Source organism: Cydia strobilella, chromosome Z (genome assembly GCF_947568885.1).
Source record: "Cydia strobilella chromosome Z, ilCydStro3.1, whole genome shotgun sequence".
In the NCBI taxonomy this organism is placed as follows: Eukaryota; Metazoa; Arthropoda; class Insecta; order Lepidoptera; family Tortricidae; genus Cydia; species Cydia strobilella.
In genome coordinates, this window is record NC_086068.1 from 17,393,892 (window position 1) to 17,414,869 (window position 20,978).

At 38.3% G+C, this 20,978-nt stretch overlaps 1 protein-coding gene across 1 annotated transcript in view; it reads right to left on the reverse strand.

The window, feature by feature from the left end:
* Positions 1-5,396: 5,396 nt before the first annotated feature.
* Positions 5,397-20,978, reverse strand: part of LOC134754174 (period circadian protein) — a 56,229-nt gene continuing 40,647 nt past the window's right edge. Inside the window, exons 16-27 of the mRNA XM_063690304.1 lie at positions 20,739-20,882; positions 20,028-20,202; positions 18,282-18,426; positions 15,792-15,890; positions 14,280-14,405; positions 13,879-14,036; positions 11,847-12,011; positions 10,636-10,836; positions 9,835-9,921; positions 8,935-9,036; positions 8,084-8,233; positions 5,397-6,314 (exon numbers count right to left, since the gene is read on the reverse strand). Coding sequence (XP_063546374.1) covers positions 6,201-6,314; positions 8,084-8,233; positions 8,935-9,036; positions 9,835-9,921; positions 10,636-10,836; positions 11,847-12,011; positions 13,879-14,036; positions 14,280-14,405; positions 15,792-15,890; positions 18,282-18,426; positions 20,028-20,202; positions 20,739-20,882 — 1,666 coding nt within the window. The 3' untranslated portion in view covers positions 5,397-6,200. The remainder of the gene's footprint in view (positions 6,315-8,083; positions 8,234-8,934; positions 9,037-9,834; positions 9,922-10,635; positions 10,837-11,846; positions 12,012-13,878; positions 14,037-14,279; positions 14,406-15,791; positions 15,891-18,281; positions 18,427-20,027; positions 20,203-20,738; positions 20,883-20,978) is intronic.

Consider the following 20,978-nt stretch of genomic DNA (forward strand, 5'->3'; position numbering starts at 1 on the left):
TGTAATGAATACGAGTACCTAATACTAAAATGTCAGCTTGTTTTTTGGGGTAGTTCCGAAATAGCGAAAAAACTTGGACATTTCAGCTCACTAAGAACTTAGGTTTATATAGAGCAATGTAGAGGTTATTTTAGGTAAGTGTAAGTTAAATCCCCGGCAAGCTTAACTTACTTACCTAAAATATACCGGCCCCGGAGTGTAATGAAACTTTACACATACGATGACATGAGGTATATAAAACAAACAAAATAGAGCAAAAACAAATTTTGAATGAATAACTTAAATTCTCTTTTTTTTTACTATAGTATCTGAAGCTACATAAACTAATAACAGGCCTTATTCTATTATATACATATATATATACCTTATTCTATTGTAAGTACAAAGTTTCAGAGCAATCTAGCTAGTCGTTTGAAATTAGAGCGTACTACGTTTGTATGGAGAACCGAGCTTTCCGGGGACTTAAATAACGCTATTTGTCCTACGTCCTACTAGTATGTGCCGATGTCGGTGAGGGTTTTTTGAGGTATAAGTACCTAATTATATAGCAGGCAGGCACTTTAATTAAGTTCGGGCTCGTTAGAATTGTCTTGATAAGTATAGTTACTTAATAGTAGAAGAACAGTCGACGATTTGTATTTTTTTTCTATAGTCGTGTGTTTTGTTGTATTATTCATAAATGCAGCAAACTTATAAAAAAATAGGGTGTAACAATTTAGTATTATTATTGGAAATTTTGTGAAATGTCATGGAATTACCTTTCTTGCCAACAGGTATGGATTGTAGTTGAGAAAACGAAGTAGATGCCTAATATCGTAATCAAAACGTTTTTGGTCGTTTTGTACTCGGTTTCTAGCTCGTTCTGAATAAAAAAAAAATGAAAACCACTATGCGGCAGTTCTACATGTATTGCTATCATTAGGTATGCCTATTCCCCAAATATATATGGGCCTAAGGTGGCCTAAAGGCCTAACAGGGAAGAAGCGAACACGTAACACGGTAACAGGGGACGTGGCTACTTTTTTATCAAATTTTGCAGTTCGCCATGTCGCCTCGTGGTCTGTATCGTCTTACTTTGAAAGTTCATCCGCGACAATTTACTGCTTATCATAGAACTAACCATGCCGCAACCACGCCACCTTCCGTCACTATCTCGAGTCAAATTGGGCCCGACAGTACGCGACAGTATCTCGACGCGTGATAGACTACCCGTCCCTCTTTAATTCATACAGTTATAAAAAGACGGGTAGGCTATCTCGCGGCGAGATACTGTCGCGCCAATCATGTGCTAGCCCAGTCGAATATCCGATTTTTTTACAAATCTATGAGCCAAATCAAATAGCAGGTAAAAATTAAAAAAAAATGCATCATATACTTACCCCCTTATTCATAAACGTCTACTAAAGTTGACAAGCCGTTAATAATTGTTTGTCCCTTTCCATCATACCAATACGTCGGAAAGGGACAAACGAAACTTTAGTTTAGTAGACGTTTATGAATAAGGGGGCTAGTACTTATAATGAGGTTACTTTGATTCGTGGGGTAACATTTGATCAACGAACCACTTACACAGGATGAAATTTTGTTTACCAGCCATACTCTGCGTGGTGAATTTATAAGTCATAGGCACAGCTTTTATTACGGCACTAATGCGAAAAAAAAAATAGGCTGTTTCATACCTCTGATTTCTAATATTTCTATGGAACAGCCTAATTGTTTTTTTGCGATTGCGGCATATTAAAAAGTTGGTGTTTGAACTCGAGCTTAAGAATAATGATGTGGTTAGCAACCGTACCGTAAGTAGGTAATACCTACTACTAGCAGTATATTACGGGTTAACAATTTTATTATTGAACGCGTTCATAATCTATATAATGGAGATATCATAATCTCGCTCTCGCTCGTATCCAACAATTAATATCGGTAATATAATCGTTTCAGATTCAAAACGTTTGAATGCCGCTCCTTAAAATACGGCAGACGTTTCCTGTACAAAACGGAGAACGTTCTCGAGAATGGCAAAAGTATATAGTTAGGAGTACATTACCTACTGAGTAGTCTGCTCATGGCTTGAGCCGTTGCGTTTTTACACACTTTTATTATTACACACTTTTATTTAGCTTCACTGCGTATATACCTTTGTATATATCTATAGTGCCTCAAATCTTGTAACTAAAATTTGAACCACTTCCCGGTATCTGATTCAGTTGAAATTTGGAGTACTATCGTAATTCTGGTGACACTACAATAATATGCTAACATGGAGGTGTTCTGATGATGCAGATGGTAGGTATCCAAAGGGACTCCTCGATGGAAAAACACAAACACATCAAGTTTGTGGTATAACGGTCTTAAAATATTGCACCGTTATATGTGTCAAAAGGCGTTATACGTGTTGGCTTCGTCTCCGCGCACGCCTCCCTAATGTCTGGAACATCATTGTTCCGTGCTGGGTAAAGACATTAATAAATCTGAAATAATTACATTTACCGTTCAAGCGGCTTAGGATATTTTAGACGTTAGACGCCGTTGGTTGCGTACGTCATCAAATTGTATGAAAAATAAGCCACATCTCTTTAGAACGTAGTACGTAGGAACTGTTCTCTTCAACCAGCGACAGCAAATCATTTAGAATCGAATTTCTATTGCTTATCGTAAAAAATGAAAAAAAAAAGTACCTATAAAGACTCCCTAGGGCCTAGACGTATCACTTTCAACCCGCTTCATAAATAAACAATGAGGCCACTTTGAAGCACGATAAGTATTGTATCGTAATGTACCTAATGATTTCTAAACTGTAGATATAATTATATGTATAATATATAATTACAATTAGGTACCTACTTTACTACGAAATAAAATGTAGAAAATATTGTAATATTCAATTTTTATTTTCAATAACTTACTTTATTATCACTATCAGTGCATAAAATATACATATTTTTGGTTATCATTTGTTATTAATTCATTCCGTCGTCTCGTGCAAGGCATATGTAAGTATTATATATACGCAAAACACAATCATGCAATCATGAATAGGTTCAACATTCACATTGTTCTACATTAACATAATGGAAAAGGTAAAATCCCAAATCCCAAAGTCAAAGCCTTATTCCAATTACATATTGCTTTAGATCACTAACTCGCACAAAAACAAAACATATCTCCCCGAAAACATCTCATATTTCCCGAAAGTTATGAATATATAATTGTGGTTCACCAACAATCTCAACCAATTTTAGCGAGCGTTACTATAAATTGTATATTAAAGGAAAAATAGAAAAAATCACCGCTTCTGGCAGGACCCGCGACCACGCACGCGATGCACGGATTGCAGAGGTCGCGGGTTCAAGTCCTGTCGGAAGCGGTGATTTCTTCCATTTTTCCTTTAAGAGGCCGGTGTCGATTTTAGTCGCAAAAATGTAAAATTGATAGATTTAGTCCGTGAAATTTTACACCTTTTGTTACCTAATTGAAATAACAAGTATTGGTTTCTATTAGCACGTCTTCTTATCTTACCTTTTATCAGATCAGTTTTTTGAAAACAGACTCACTAAATTAGTAATGTTTGCTTTTCTGATGGACGTTTAGGTAAACGCGCGTAAAGCACTGATTTTGTCGCTCTTATTTGTAAATTTCGTAAAGTTTGGACTGCTAAACATGGTAATTTTATATTACACATATCTTGTACTTGACGTTTATCAGACTACATTTTTATTATTATGACTTTGAAGTAGTGTAAATGAAAGTTAGACGAAATCAATTTTCTCCAGAAATTACTTCATAACAAGTGACAATTTCTCTGAAAATCGACTTAATTTCAACGTAATTTTGATACTTAAACAATCTACAACATTTGCTGAAACTATTCTTATACATTAATTTGTATAATTTACCACCATGATTATTTGTTGAATTTTTAAAAACTGCCCCTTCTCTTCATGCATTACCGGTGACGCACGCTCGCGACCTCATTATTAAAAGGCAAGATGAGAAGACGTGCTAATAGAAATTAATACTTGTTATTTAGATATTACGTAACAAAACGTGTATAATTTCAACGACTAAATCTATCAATTTTACATTTTTGCTCCAAAATCGACTACGGCCTCTTAATATTAAATTTGTAGTCTCAACCACTCATTTACAGAAAAGGAAGACAACTTAAGATTCTACATCTGCGTATTTAATGACCCAGATTACCGACGTTTGTACTTTTACATGATAGGCGACGGTAATAACCCCAAAAATGACAGAATTTTTAAAAAGCGTTATGGTGCGGCCAGACATGCAGGGACGCGCCAAATGCCGAGCCGCTTACATATATATGTTTTTTTTTTTATGTATGAAATAAGCGGCTCGACTGGGCGAATTGTCGCATGTTTGGCCACACCCATAGACGTACAGAGAATAAAATTACAAATAGGTAATATCAATGAATATTACAATTCGTAATTTTTTATTTCTTATTTTTTATTTCTTTACAATGGTAATGGTACGGGCCTATGTTGGCTATAACGCCTTTAACATGCTTCTTTTTAACAAATTCCAATCTGCGTATATAGGTACTAACTTAACGATATGACAATGATAGGTAGGTAACGTTAATAAAAAATAAAAAATACTTAATCAAAAGCACAATCAAAGACCTTTCTTATTACCTATCCCTATAACGAGGATAATATTAACTCTGTCATTCCCTTAGTTGTTTATTACCTTGCTTAATACTATTTTTTAGATTTAGCTATTGTTCTATATATTTGAGATCCTTGACATATATACTTACCATTTTTCTACAGCCATGGCCATAAAGATTATTTCATCTAAGATAATTTTGAAAACAATTTTTAATTAATTATGAAAATTCACTTGAGAAAACTGTTGTTTTGTAAAGTGTGGATTTTTTTCTAAATAAAATAACATGTTTGCTTAAAAGTTGTACCTTCATTTTCGTCGCAGCATTATATAGGTACTTCCATGTCTTCTTATGGATTATATTTTTCTACAAGTTAATATATATATTATAAAAGTGTACTCTGTATGTTGTACATTTTCGTAATTCAGAAGTAGTATTATGTTTCAAGTTATGAGAGAAAAAGGGTTGTCTGATATTTTTGGCCAAGGCTGTACATTTCGTAAATCAGTCAAAATTTTATACTTTAACTTTAGGTCTGAGCACGTTAGGCAAGTCATATTTACTTAGATATTACAAACTAAAATACCTGAAAAAAATCAAAAAGACGTTTCCAGTATCATTTTACATTATCTTATAGACCCTATTGATAGATGTTTAGTATTTTTTGTGTTATAGTACGTTGACTTATATTGACCGGGATATAGACGGGAAAAGGTAATCACGGTCTATATCCCGGTCAATATAAGTCTAGTGAAACTAACCGTGAATCATTCAAAACTCTTATAGTACGTAGTTTAAATATAAGTTAATATATGTAGGTAATATTAATCTTTCAGTAAAAATAGGATTTCTATAAAATCTCCCGAAAGGTAGTTAACAACAACATTTAAATCCGTTTGTAAGACATCTCAATCGCCTGTACAAGGTCGATGTATCGAATATTGTGAATATAGTACTCTCTCGTTTACTTTTAACACGAATATTTTATCTCAAACAAAGGAATAAACTCAATAATAATAATAATAAAAACTATTATTATACTAACGACAACTAAAATATTTCTTATAAAGAGAACAAGTAAATTGCACATTCGTCCGCGATACAGCGATGTCGGTACTCAAAAACATAAAACCTAAGTATTTATTTAACTTATTTTAGACCACAAAAAGCGTGTCGGCCAATACAGCAGAGCACAACACACTTACAGTTAAATTACAAGTCCAGTCTCTATCACTATGAAACTATACACCGTATAGATACAAACTACATAAAACTGTTTTCATGTATTACTTAAACGATGTATAACTTATGACACAGTGGCGTTGCAAATGAAATCGTAAGGATTCCTCTATACCGAGCAACGGAACGCACGCTCCGAGCGTGCATGCTAGAGACGCTGCCGCACCAAAACATACGTTTGTTTTAGTTTAGCCAATGTATAGCGGTCGGCGCGGCGTCAGCGTCGAGCGTGCAACTCCGAGGCGTTATCGCTTACGTCTCCATATTAGCCTTGAGTTGTAATTTACTCGTAGTTATTGTTAGTGCTTAGTGCAAAGCTCAGGAGCTAGGCTCCTGACGTGGAGGGCTCGGGCTCCGACTCCTCTTCGGGCGGTGGCAGCGGAGCATCCTCTTCATATATCATCACCAGTTTACTATATTTCCTTTTTCTCCTCGCGCGCTGAAATTATAAATACGATCATTAATGATACCTAATGCATTTTACGGTAAATAGTTTTAAAAACAAAATAATTAATAACGAATCGCGTCACAAATTAATAAACGAGAATACCCTCCAACACCGTTTTTGTATACTACGAAATGCATCTTTTCTACAGCAATGAATGAATTTCTACAGAAGTGGTTTCTACAGTATGTATCTCTATAGAAATGTGTCGTATGCGTTACTGCACCAGTTTGTGAGTGATCTTTACTGCTCCTTATGACTTCAGGAATGTGTGGTTAATACCTTTCTGATTCCTCGCGGGCACGGTGAGTAAGGTCTATTTTGTGAGCCGCTACTAGGTACTTTAGAAGTAGACATTTAAGAAATGTTTTGAAGGGGGCACTCCATACATGTTTTTCAATATCAAATTAAATAAGGTTAAATTACAAAAAAAAACACTTCGAAAGCCGAAAATAACATGTGTTTGTGTCTTTCGAATCGGTCGTATAACCTAAGTCCCTAAGTTACACGAAAATTATTTTTCACCGCGCCAGCTGGTAAAGGCTCTCTTGATTGTTCAAAAACTGATGAGAAAGTTGCATTTTATCCACATGTGAGGCAAAGTAATCAAATGCAAATTTTGAGTAGTTTCCTCATGTCTGCTGGTAGAATTGACTTTTAAATAATGAATGAATGAAATAATGGTTTTGAATGATAAATATTTAATAACATTCATATTGAATTAATTTGCATTGAGTTTGTATTAGTGGAAAATTTTGTGTTTCACTCGGTGGCAAAATTGGTTTAACCCTCGTGCCTTGAAACTCCCGCAATGCTCAAGGTTCCATTTTTCGAACCACTCGCTACGCTCGTGGTCGAATTTTGGAATCTTTCGCTTGCTCGGGTATCAATATTAGCACGAGAGGTTAAACAACAACTTTGCCCCCTTGTAAAACAAATAACTATTGTACATGATCGGTTAATCCATTAATGAGTTATTCCAAACAAAATATCTTCTTACATCAAGTGCCAGGAAGATTACACCCTTTTCCTGGTATGGCTATTTATATCGTATGAAGGTATGGAAACCTACATTCTGCGTGACCTGACACGCACTTGGCCGGTTCTTTCCTTATGAGGTACCGAACCCTCATAAAAATAGTTTAATAAAAATGCCTCACGTGACTGTTACGTCCTATCAATTTGTTTACACAATAATATATAATGTCGACTTTGATAGTTTCTATATTGGACTTTGGGATACTAATGTACCTACAATATAATTCAAGTATCTGATAAAATTCAAATGCAGCGGGGACAAATAATGTCAATTTCATTTGTGCCCAGCGGGGACATAGATAGTTCCCACCTGTGCCCGCGCCTGTCACATGGGGCTGGGACAAATGGGAATACACCAAAACGCTAACTGAATTAAGATTTCTGCTGCCTACTCTTAGTATTGTACACTCGCTAAGCTCTTTTTCTTCTCTGACAAAGCATAAAGGCTCTTCTAAACTATCGGCGAAGATAGACGATGACTGACGCGTGACGGGCACGATAGTGTAGAGGGCATACTCGGCTGGCCCCGCCAGTCGTCGTTTATATAGCCTGCGACCCGTGAGTTGACAGCTTTTGGGCACACATCAAAGGGAATCGCCGGGTGGTTGCTACTACAGGTGATAGTGTGGATGCTTGCACGATTATCTTGCCGATGATAGACGATGATAGTATCAGCGATCATCGCCGATAGTGTAGAGGAGGCATAAAGTTAAAAACCTTGTTACCTTGGCCAGGGTGTTGATGGACAACTTGTGGCCCTCCTCGCTGGAACTGCCGGAGCTGACGATGCCCTCCTCGAGCGTGAGGCGCGCGGCCACGCCCTCCAGCTGCAGGTCCATGTACAGCTGGCCCAGCTGCTCGTTCACCATGGACGGCTGGAATTTTTTTACAATCTTTTAAATAACTTGCAATATTAGGAATGGAAGGCTAAGTAGGAAAATAAAGTCCTGAAAGGTAGAAGACGGGTTCACTAATAGTTTCCGAGAAACAAGATACCTATTTTTTGGGTCCCATACAAAAAAAAAAACAGAGTATTTTTTTCTGCTTTCAATATGCCTTATTTTGGAAAAATGTGTACCACATTAATTGTTCCTTGCACAATTCTCCATCGAATAGCATTAAAAAAAATGATTTTCTCAAAAAAGTATGAATGTCCTCTTTTTGGCCGATCCATTCCACAGTGGGGCACGTCTATTTTTAGACTTTACCTCTATCAAATCTATCAATAACGGTTTGCTTTTAGTTTAAAATTATACATCATTAATAACAATGTAAGCGATGAAGCGATTTTTAATTTCCATTTAAAACAATATACTCATGGTCAAATTTAGAATAACGCAAAAAAAAGGTTTTATTACTGGATTACATCACCTAAAGTAATTTCAAAATTATTATTAAACTTTTTTTTGCGTTCTTCTAAATTTGACCATGAGTGTATATCTTCTTATTAATACCTATTTTAAGCTGTCTCATTTCTACGATTGGAATACGTAATTTTTGTAGATATCATTTTAATAATATGCCCGTCATATAGTTCCTTGGCATATAAAAAGCTAAGGACTTGACGGAATCTTACCTGTTCGACACCGACCAACTTCTTTTTATCTGATATTAAAACTTCATCTAAACTCTTTGTTACGACCTGATATTTGTATATCAACTCTGATGTTACGCATACCTGGAATTAAATAATTCAATTTCAGTATAGTATTTTGTGCAACAGGTACATAATTATGTACCTACCGTTCACGCAGAAATTATATAACACAGCAGCAAACAGCTAAAATAATAAATAAAATCGAAGCAAGTACCTACACAATAGTAAATATATATGGGTTGTAGATGTTTGTCTAGAAGTTAGCATTAAAATAATATAAATGAAGTTAATTTAAATAGATATCACTGGCAGTCAGCTGGAGTAGAAAAAAAAAGTATAATCGCATTCATGTGTAACGGTATACGGTAACCAAACTAAGTAATGACGGAAAGGGTCCAGGGCTCTTTATCTAGTCTAGTCCTATCTAGTCTTCATGTTTTCACAATTATTATATTACCACAGTAACTTGAATCACATATGAATCCATACTAATATTATTAATGCGAAAGTGTACCTGTCTGTCTGTTACCTATTCACGCTTAAACCGCTTAACCGATTTAGTTGAAATTTGGAATAGAGATAGTTTGAGTCACGGGGAAGCACATAGGGTAGTTTTTATCCCCGAAGTCATCCTTTAAGGCGATGAAAAGGTGGGGTAGAAGTTTGTATGGGGAATCGATAAAAAATCAGATTGGATAAAAAATAAACTACCCAAATTACTAACCACGCAGACGAAGTCGTGGGCAGAAGCTAGTTAATAATAAAGCATCTCTAATATCTTAATAGTTTACAGACAAACAATCTGTTGGCAAACAAGTCGCACACTATGTTTAAAATGTTTTAAACCTAGTGTGCGATTAGTTTTTTGTTTGTACATACTTGTTCCATCCAAGGTGGTTCCTTTTTTCTCCTCTGCATCTGTTTGTGGCGGGGGTCATCATTACCCGGATTCGTGGACGCGCCAGACTAAAACAAACAGTTTCATATAAATACAAACACACACTATAAAAACAAACTCACAATAAGCAGCCAAATCATATGCCAGTATGTATTAGAATATATTAAATATTTAAAAAGTTTTTTTTTACTAAAAAATGGGACTAAAATTAAACTATGAGAGGTTCTTAGGGACAATGAAGCGAAATTTGACAAAAACTTTATTTATCAATTTTCATAACAAGAAGACATATTGTATGATCAAAATGTTCCTACTGTTAGGGCACTGTTTTGCTAAACAAAATTACTTAACTTGGCAGTTTCCATTAGTCATAAACGTGCATTTTCAGCCATTTCCGCAATAAAACGACTTCAGTTTTTTTACAGATAATTTGCCGGGTTCGATCTTGGGCTTCCCCGATCGATTATACACTCATGGACAAATTTAGACGAACGCAAAAAAAGTTCAATTACAAATTTTGGAAATACTTTAGGTGATGTAATCCAGTAACGAAACCTTAATATAAATTTATTGAATATCTATCTACTTATGCAATTTTCCTTAAGGCCTAATGGTTGCACAAAACTAATGTAGTTGTCTTATACAGTTTCAGATTTTCCTTCACTGTCCAATTTGGATTTATCACCCAGGATGGTATATTTGGTGCAAGTAACAAATAACTCCCGTACAATGAGTACGAATAGGTATGATTGTTAGAGATGCTTATAAAGAACAACATTTACCGTGTCCGTCTGGTTCTGTTTATTGTTGGCGTCGCCGCTGTCCTCCGCGCTGCCCGAGTCGGTCTTGAAGAAGGAGCTGTAGAAGGAGGAGTAGCTTGACTCCCCGTCCGTGTGCTCCCCGTGTCCGGTCCCCGTCCCCTCGCTTTTCATCTTGCTGTCTCGCCGCGACGTCGAACACTCTGCTGGGACGGCTTCATTACTCTGTGGGGTAACAGATTGAAACACACGCATGGTTATTGTTGTCCTGTCTAGCACAAGGTTCAAATTGAAAATAAGATATTTTTGTATGGTGGGCCTTACGAGGATGAATAAGCAAACTTATGAATTAATTCATACAAATACTTCATTGTCTATCATTACTGAAATTAAATGCATATTTAGTTAAAGGAAATACAAGCTCAGAATTAAATCTAACTAACATAAACATAGAATTTATCACTTCTTGTACAATACGTAACCCATACATAGCGATGACATTTTTAATGAATACAGCCTTGATTAAAAGCATGGGCGGATATAACAAGATGACGGGTTTGCAATGAAGCGATGATGCCAGGTGTACTTATAATAATTATTAGTATAAACACCACTATAAATGCTCAATCTAAGTTTCGGGTATTGTCTAAAAACCCTCACATGCATCTCAGCCCAATTTGAGAGCATCTTCTTTTTTTTTTCTTGATGGACTTGAGGGCGGTGTTGCCCGTAGCCAATGTCACGTAAAAGGGTAGGAACAAAATAAATGCTCTTAGAGCACGACGCTGTTCGGTGGTTGTTGTAGTTGTCTCGTAAAACCGATAGCTGGATTTTACGAGAAGCACGTGGACTACCGGCCGTTGACTCCAAAATGGTGGTTAAACACGCTTTGAGATTAATTCTCCATTCACTGCACACTACCACATTAGATTATTGTATAATAAAGCTATCGATATTACACTTTAAACAATATTAATGAGCAAAAAACAAAGGAATTAATCACGAGGCTACTATCAAGATGGCGTTCGAACCGGAAGTCCTTTGAGAGCATCGATTTTCTATCTATTGAACTTTATGTGCCTGACGATGGTGAGGATACTAAATGGTTACATGACTGCATAAAGTTCGTTCGATAGTTTTTTTTTTCTAACTAATGCTAAATTGGAACTAAAAGGCCTAAGCGTTTATGCGTTTGTCCAAGGATGTGTAATGTAAGTGGATCATGTAAAACATACCCTGTTCAGAGCGTTGGTGGCGGTGCATATGCTGGTATTGCCGCTGCGAGGTTGTGCGCTCCTCGGGGCGGTGGGCGGCGTCGGCGCGGTGGCGCGCTTCTTGTCGCGCAACGCCGCCAGCTGCGGCTTGCCGGGCGGCTTCAGCGGGGGAGCGGGTTCACATGCCTGGCGTCACATCCACAGTCCATACATAACTTTCATACATAGCACACTGGATCAACTCCAAGCATTTAAAACGAAGGAAGCTTTTATGTCAGGATACAGTGTACGTTGGGTAGTTGTAAAGAGATATTGTTGTGCTAATATAGCAGGCACGGCACGACACGGATAAATTAACAATAATGATATTAATATTAAGCAATCACTAGGCGATAGAACACGAGGAGGTACGCCGTCGTCGTCAACCATAATATTACCTTGTAATCAAATAAACATCTAATAGTAGGTACATTACGATACAAGTGCGAAAAATAGGAAATTCGCAAAAACACGAAATGTACTAATAAACTACATTATCTATAATATTTTTTACCACACCAGTTCTTAAAAGCTCTCTTCAAAAACTGATGAGCAAGTAATAGGTATGTTATCCACAAGTGGCAAAGTAATCTGATGCAAACTTTGATTATTTGATTATTTTTTGAATATTTAATAGTATAATATTCTCGCATCGTAAAAGGAACTCCTTAGGCTAGCTTTCGACTGCATCATCAGAACAGCTTCATATTATTGCATTGTCCTCGGAATTACGAAAGTACTCCAAATTTCAACTGAATCAGATACCAGAAAGTGGTTCAAAATTTTATTTACTTTTATTTTATTTATTTGAAAATCCATCAGCTGTGACATTAACGTAAAAAATATAGTAGATACAGGAAGCCAATTATAGGAACTCACAGGTAGTTACAAGATTTCAAGCATACATATATGAGTATGTACAAACTTATGCATAAAGCCTGCCACATGATAGCCTATTGTTTGCAGATGACACATAAATTATTGTGAAATGTAGAAATTTTTCGACTTATAATGACGACCTAAACAGAACTCTAGCACTAACAATTAAATGGTTACAAATAAATAACTAGAAAATAAAGACAAAACTAACTAATACATTCAATTCCATACTAATAAAAGCAACTCACAACAGTTAGACATACAATATGACGATATTTTCATAAAATAAGTACAGCATGCACGACTTTTAGATATTTATAACATATAGACAATCAACTAAACTGGAGAGAACACGTAGACACATTATGTTCCAAAGTAAATAGGTTTGTATTTGCCCTGAGAAGAGTGTCTGTTTCCATTTAAGCAGCGTTAATAGCATATCATGGATATGTACATTCGATTTTAAGGTATGGCATAACAATCTGGGGATACTGCACCGATAAACATAACGTATTCACTGTCCAAAAGCGCTGCATTAGAGTCATATTTTCAGTTCATCCTAGAGATTCATGCCTTCCATATTTTATAAAACATAACATTCTTACTTTTCCCAGTCTCTATATTTATGAAGTTTCTGTTTTTGTCCACAAATATACGAGTAAATACCTATTCACGGATAATAGCACATTGGTTTCCCGCGTAACTAGACCTATATTATGTGTATCACAATTTATAACAAGTTACCGGATCGTTTTAAAGACATGGATCTCAAACTATTCAAGTCAAACACAAAAATATGGCATAAGCGAGGTTTAGACTAGCAAGAACTTTCATGCAATTTAAGTTACATTGCCGACTACTAAAGTAAACTGCATTCAAAAGGTTGATCAGATACCGCAATGTAACGAAAACCTCACGTTATAGAAAAATGTTTTTACTGTGTTAACTATTATTTAAGTTATGTTGCAAATGTATGTACACCTGAAAATTCGACCTGCAATGTAACCAGGTTCTTATATACAATAAAAACTTAGTTACTTACTTACGCAATTACGCAGTGAAGCTTAATTAAAGTGTGTAAAAACGAATGGGGTTCTAAAACTACATTGTGGGTTAGTGGTAAGTGCTAATATACCTCTTCATAATTGCGAGTCGCTAGCTTCAGACTGGTCTGCGGGTTGGAGAATTGGTTCTGCATTACGTTTTGCTGCATCGTAAAAGGCGGTTGATGGTTGACCGGCGAAACCACGATCGGAGACCCGAATACCGCCTGCCCGTACATCATGTATTGCACTGAAAACAACAATTGACTACATAAAAAAAATATGTTAGTGCTAATACTGCTAATCCAAAAACTTTTGGCCTTCGCGTCATTTAAGGTACACAAATTAGATTCTAATTACGTTAATTAATTAGATACCTGAGAAATAATGTGTTTAGAATAAAATTAACAAGTGATGGTTTATCCCTTTTTCTCAAATAATTACATGATTTTAGAACTGCTTACACATGTATCACGAACACGAACAGACTTACCAGCCGGGGCCTGGAATTGAAATTGCGAAGAATTTAGCTTGCTAGGATCATGTGCGCTCGTCGTCGACGTAACCGGCACGGTACAGGACGGTACCGTCGTTGGTAAGTAGTACACAGGCACGAAACCTGTAAGGATTACAAATGTTCTATAGTCTTAACTTGTCATTTATCATTAATACGTACATAGTACATTATTGTAGAGGTCGGGAAATGGCAATTCGTGGATGAGAATCTCTTTAGTCGGACGAAGCGAAGCTGAGCCGACAAAGAAGACGAATCTACTAATTGCTGTTCCCGCCGAGACATATATAGTGATTTTCTCCTCATAAACATGTGAGTAAAAAGGAGCATCAGTCCAGAGACCGGAATTATTGTGGCAATTTTAACTGTCATAGGGAGTTCTCATTTATCGACTTCCGATACACATATATCGATACGACGTAGACCAAAATAATATGGAAAAAAATAATGACTCAAATCGGACCACGGGTCTCGGAATAATCAGTGAACATACATAAAAAAAAAAAATAGCCACAACCGAATACAGAACCTCCTCCTTCTATGAAATTGAAGTCGGTTAAAAAGATGACTACTTATTTATATTTTATAAAGAAATTAATGGAGTATTTGCTGCTCTTATGGAATTTATATGAAACACTAGCATGTGATGTCAGACGTCACAATCAAATTACCTACTCTATATAGTTTTATACGGGTTTTAAAATAGAAATTGTGTCTAAAAATAACTGCTGCCTATGCTTCTCTATTAATCTTCTGGTGCTTTATTTCATGCATGGTGTAAAATAATTTATTATAAATACAGTCAAATACCCTATAGTGAGTGAAACCGTAGTGATCTAAATATTTTGAGATATAGTACGAATTTTCTCAAATATTTTTTACGCCTAAGACCGTAATCTGTTAAACAAAAGCCATTGTTTCTGTTGTGCGAGCGGTGGGGCCCTACCGTGTCTGAGCGCGTGCCAAAGCAACAATGTCGTTTAAATAGCGGCTGTATCATGGTGGTTTTAGGGTTTAAATTTCGAATATCTCCGTTTCAGCTTGGTCAAAAAGCTTTCGTATGTCCGAATGTCCTCTCCAGGTTGCAATTCTCAACCGATTTTCGTGAAATTTTGTCAACGGTTCGATTTCTGAAAATTTTCCAAAAAGGAGAAGCCATATACATATGTATTTATTAAGTTTTAAGCTATGCTCGTGAGGTCTACAGCTCACAGAGCCACTAGTACTAGCACTAATTATCTCAATGAAATTTAAATCATAACTAATTGGAACATGAGTTGCTTTTCTTTTGGTTCATTCCATTTTTAAACAAAACAAATTTAATTATTTTTCTAACCCCATTCATTCAAATTAGACTTTGATTAAAATGCAATTTTTTCTTGTTTTGTAGGTCGCTAGAAGTTTAAGTATGACCCAGGCGACGTAACTATGGTAACCAAGAGCGCAAAAAAAGTTAATTGATCTATGGAATGATGTGTTTGTTTGGCTTACCTGGCAAAGCAGAAATAGGACTCACTAGCGGCATTTGCTGCGGCATGAACCTGTTCATTCCGTTCACGATATTCTGCGGCCACACAGACGCCGACGTAGCTGCGGAAATTAAATAAGTACTAATAATAATAAGTACTTTATAACGTATAAATACGACATTGGCGCTGAAAATAGATAAGGAATAAAACGCAACTTAACTAGACGGAGCCCCGCTTCGCGGGGCTCTTATTTCTGGGCGATTTGCGAAGCTACCTAACGAACCTACCATACTTACTTTCACGGATGTCACACTAAATGAACAGGTAGGTAGGTAGCTTCAGATGCCCGAAGGGCAAACCGCCCAGAAATAGGAGCCGTCTATGTAAGTTGTGAAGGAAATTAGTTTTTTTGTTTTTGTTTTTACGAATACTAGTTACCAGAGAGATCAATATTCAATGAGGATATACTAGGTTGAGCTATCTTGGGATAGGTAAAAGGATTGCGCCCAGGAGGGCGCCCCAGCCCGGGGCTCACATAATCGTGGGGGGTGTCCGGATTGCCCTCCAATCAACGATGCGGTATCTGGGCATCACCGTTATAGACAGCCGTTGGTCGTTTCGGGCCCACTTCGAGCGGCTGACTCCGAAGCTGCTGGGTGCAGCTGGTGCACTCGGGCGCCTGCTCCCGAATATAGGGGGCCCGAAAAGTTCGTGCCGGCGTCTGTACTCGGGAGTCGTACACTCTATAGACCTGTACGGAGCCCCAGTGTGGGCCGATGGCCTTAATAACAAGAACGTCACCCAACTGCGTCAAGCGCAACGGGTGATGGCAATACGGGGTTATAGTACAATTTCTGGCGAGGCTGCATGCGTGCTGGCTGGATCTCTGCCGTGGGATTTGGACGCGAGAGCCCTTGCGTCAGTTTTCTTCTGGCGTGAGGAGGCGCGGGCCCGAGATTTCTGGCCAGCACCGCGCGAGATCGAGTCCAAACGCGAAGAGCTCTCTCGCGAGGCGACTGATGAGTGGGTCGACCGGCTGAAGCGACCGAGCGCGGGCGTCCGGACAATTGCGGCGATTCGTCCAGTCATGTTCGAGTGGCTGGAACGACCACACTACCGGCCGGCCGGCCGGCTCTCACCTACCGGCTCGTTCAGATTCTCTCGGGGCACGGCTGCTTTGGGAGATATCTGCACAAAATTGGCGGCAGGAGTGCCACGAATGCGGCGCGGCAGTCGATACCGCACAACACACCTTAGAGGAGTGCCCAGTGTGGGGGCCAGAGCGGGCTGATATGATAGCCATAGTGGGGCCGAACCTGTCGCTGCCGGCCGTGGTCAAGTCCATGGTCGACAGTGACATGTCGTGGCAAGCTGTAAAGACCTTCTGCGAGGACGTCATACAGCAGAAGGAAATGGCGGAACGGGCCAGGGAGATCGACCCAATGGCCGACCCACGGCGCCGCAAGCGTGCTCGACGCAGACGGGTCGCACATGACCGCCGCCTGCCTCCGTAGGTTGACCTCAGGATGACAGGCACGGGGACGCCTGCCATCCTTCACACACGTGATCCCTGAGAGGGCGACCGTACTGGATACGGTCCATAAGAAAACGAGGCCATCAAGGGCCTCCGGAGGCGGTGGTCCCAAACACGGACTGGTGCTGGTGGTGCTGTAGAAGTAAAGCGCGAGCGTTCCTACAGCCCACCGCTACAGCACAATGGCGGCAGACGGGGGGTTGTTTAGTGGGTAGACTTATTGGGGCCCCATTAGCCCAAAACAAGGAGTCCCACATAACCACTCGGGTTCGTCCCCGTGCCCGAGTGGTATGCGTAATTGCATTTTTCCCCTCCTAATAAAATAAAAGGTAAAAGGATTGCAAACATTGCCAAACTCTGGTTACGTAGGCAACCGAAAAAAACTTGAAAATTATTTGATCGAAGCCGAGTACGACCGATACGTACGAGTAAAACAAAGTGCTTGACCAAAGCCAGTTTTACGGAGAATTAAAAAAAAAGCTTTGATCAGGCAGGTTACGAAACCCCGGTTACGTAGGCGTGCGAAGGGTTCTTGGCCACCATGTCTTGTCTGAATATTTTTAAGTAAACATCTAAAAGACTGTTCAGTTAGACCATCCTAAGATTGCACCTTGACACTGAAAATGCATACATATCCCATACTTGGCATGAAAACTTAGCGTGGATTTCAAGGGATATTTTTGTAGAGTCATAGTTTTAAGACACGTACCTATAAGAGCCCTCAAAATTTACTAAAACTTACCTCTCCTGTTCCTTATATTTCTCTCACTGATAAAGACTATTGGCGTTATTCATAAAAGTTTTTCAAATGCATCCGTCATTTTATTTTAACATTTTTGTTTGTTAGAAATATACAATATTTAACACAGGTTCATAAGAGATTGCTAAGTTTTATGAATAAAAGGGTATGATTCCCTGACGTGCGTAGGTAATCTTTTGCCTGACTGTAGTCTGCCATTGAAATAAACGAAAACTTACCGACAGTGGCTACGGAGGTGGAGGGCGGCGCGGGCGCGGAGCAGCACGGCTGCCGCCGGCGCATCTGCCGCGACGACGCACAGTGCTGCTTGTGGGTGCCTGCTTCCGCTTCTAGAGGCTTCGATGCACGCTTCAATCCGTGCGGCTGTCAACATTAAAGTTCCATTGGTTGAACAAAAACGAATGGACATATTAAAATACTAAGACGCCACAACAAATCACACCTTTTTGCTAGAATCTGAATACGCGAAAACGACAAAAGTCAGAAGCCGAAATTGCGAAGCGGGCGAGGACTTTATAACGATCAGCAGGCTCTTATTCACATAATACCAACGTTTTGTTTAGATCTTTTTGCTTCTCGCCCGCTTAGCTACTTCTGCTGAGACTAGGGATTGCAATCCGGTCCAGCGGATCCGGTAATCCGGCCGGAGCCGGCTTTTTTCGGGAGCTACCGGACCCGGTTAAAACTACCGGATCCGGGAAAATAAAAAAGCCTACACACAGCACTCGCTGTGCATTTTAGATGAGGTAAAGGCGACGGATGGAAGGTATGAGTTAAACAAAACAAATGAAAAAGTTTAGATCTAACTAGTAAGAGGTTGGGAACCGTTTGCGGAATAAGGGCCTGGATCCCCGCTCCGGGTCATTCTTGGTGCAGAGGTTATCCATTGCGGTTCAGCGCGGTGATGCGGCGAGCGTTTTGGGCACCTTTGCGCCGGGGATGACTCGGGGTGGGATTTTTGACTGACTGTTGCTTAGTGCTTTGTTTTTGTTTTGTGTGTGTGTGTGTGTTTTTTTAATATTATATATAATATTACCTACCAATTTATATCTTTTCTCAATGTCTGTATCTTTTTTTTCATGTAGTGTGCACAATAAAGCATTTTATTATTATTATAATACATATATATATATATATCACAATGTTTAATGTGGTTTCATTATTTAATTTAATGTAATGTTTGAGTTGTAATTTCTTGTATCCTTATTTATAATAAAATATATTAGGTTATAATTTCTGACATTGTATTTCTGTATTTATTACCTGTGTAATTATGATTTATTAAATATTTATCAGTTATTAAGATTATAATTATGTTATAAGCTTTATTGAAAAGATGATAAATAAAATTTACATTAATTGTATAAAACAAAAATAAGACTACTTATAAAATAAAACGATTAAAACTAAACCTACCTAAAAAAAATAAAAAGCCCTATAACAAACCCTGACCTCTTGGCAAAGTGCCCATCACGCAGGCAGCAGTCCCGCGCTGTATCGGGATAGCAAGACTTTGCGCGAGAAAGCTGCTCGCGCGAGGGTCTTAAATATTTTATCAAACATTACTAGTATATATATTAATATGACGATGATTGAGATCCGGTTCGACCGGATCCGGCCGGATTATGGCCAAAATCGACTGATTTTCAATCCGATTGGTCTGCAATAGCTGAGACTAAATATGTAGGCACGTGCCTATGGTACGTTTATATCGTGTCTTTCACTCCACCCGACTAGCATTGAAGGTATCAAGCCATTTTTTATGAATGATAGTATATCAAATCGTCTTAATTGCACAAGAAAGTTCATTTTAAGGATTCCAAAAAGAAGGAGTTCCCAAAAAAACCATAACCGTGTTATAGTTGTTCAAGTTTTCCTTGTTTTGTGCTGACCTACGGGATAATGCGGGAATATATCGGGTGTGCACTTTTGCTCCAACACGTATAATATAATACTGAACTGACCTGATCAACCGCGACGGAATTGACCGTGGTGGGCACGAACGACGCGTTGCAGCGGACGAGGTGATCCCTTTTCTTCTGCTTGCTCTCGTGGTTCAACTTTTCCCGCTCCTCTTTGTTAGCTGGTCGACTTTCGCGATATTTCTTCACGAATATCTTTTCCATTTCTGAATTGTGTCTGTGGAACAGATAAAAACTTTAATGAGAACAATGAGCGCTAGTCGTATATTGTTTATGTAAATCGTGAAAGATTTTTAGAAGAACGAACTACGTCAAAAATTTAGTGTTCAACATACACTGTAAAGTACGGGTGTACTTATAGAATAGAATAAAAATAATTTGGGTGGCTCTTACGTCTTCAATCGTGTCATGAGTCAATCTCGCACTTAAGTACTTATTAGAACCTGACGTCCACAATGTCAGACGACAAGAGCGCAACCATCTTAGGGTCGCGGCTTTTTAAAGAGTCGACGACAAGTGTGAAGTGTGAAGTTTACAGATGTAAGACGTCAACATTGATGGGTTTGACACTGCCTTGACGAACAACGAAAGGCCTTTTAAACAGTGTTAACCTGTAAATTTGTAGCTTTAAAATGGTTCCCTGAAGTTGCTAGCGTTCATAGGTACGGAAACCTCTTGCTACCAACAGATCACTCGCATACTATATGTAGGTACCGTACGCTTATATGTAATAGCAAGTAATAGGTTATTTACTTATTCAAGACGGATTCTGTAAGTCTTATGGGCTGGTACTCGTACGACAGCGCCACAGGGCTTTCCTCGAAGGTAAGGCACACCGACTCCACTGAGGTCATCTCCACTGAATTGGCGTACTGGGTCATAGGCGACATACATTCCCTATAGATAACAGATTAACATATTAGACAAGACAACAAGATATTCCCAAGTCGTTTTGTACTATTTTCGATTCAATTTAATGTAAGTAAGTAAGTA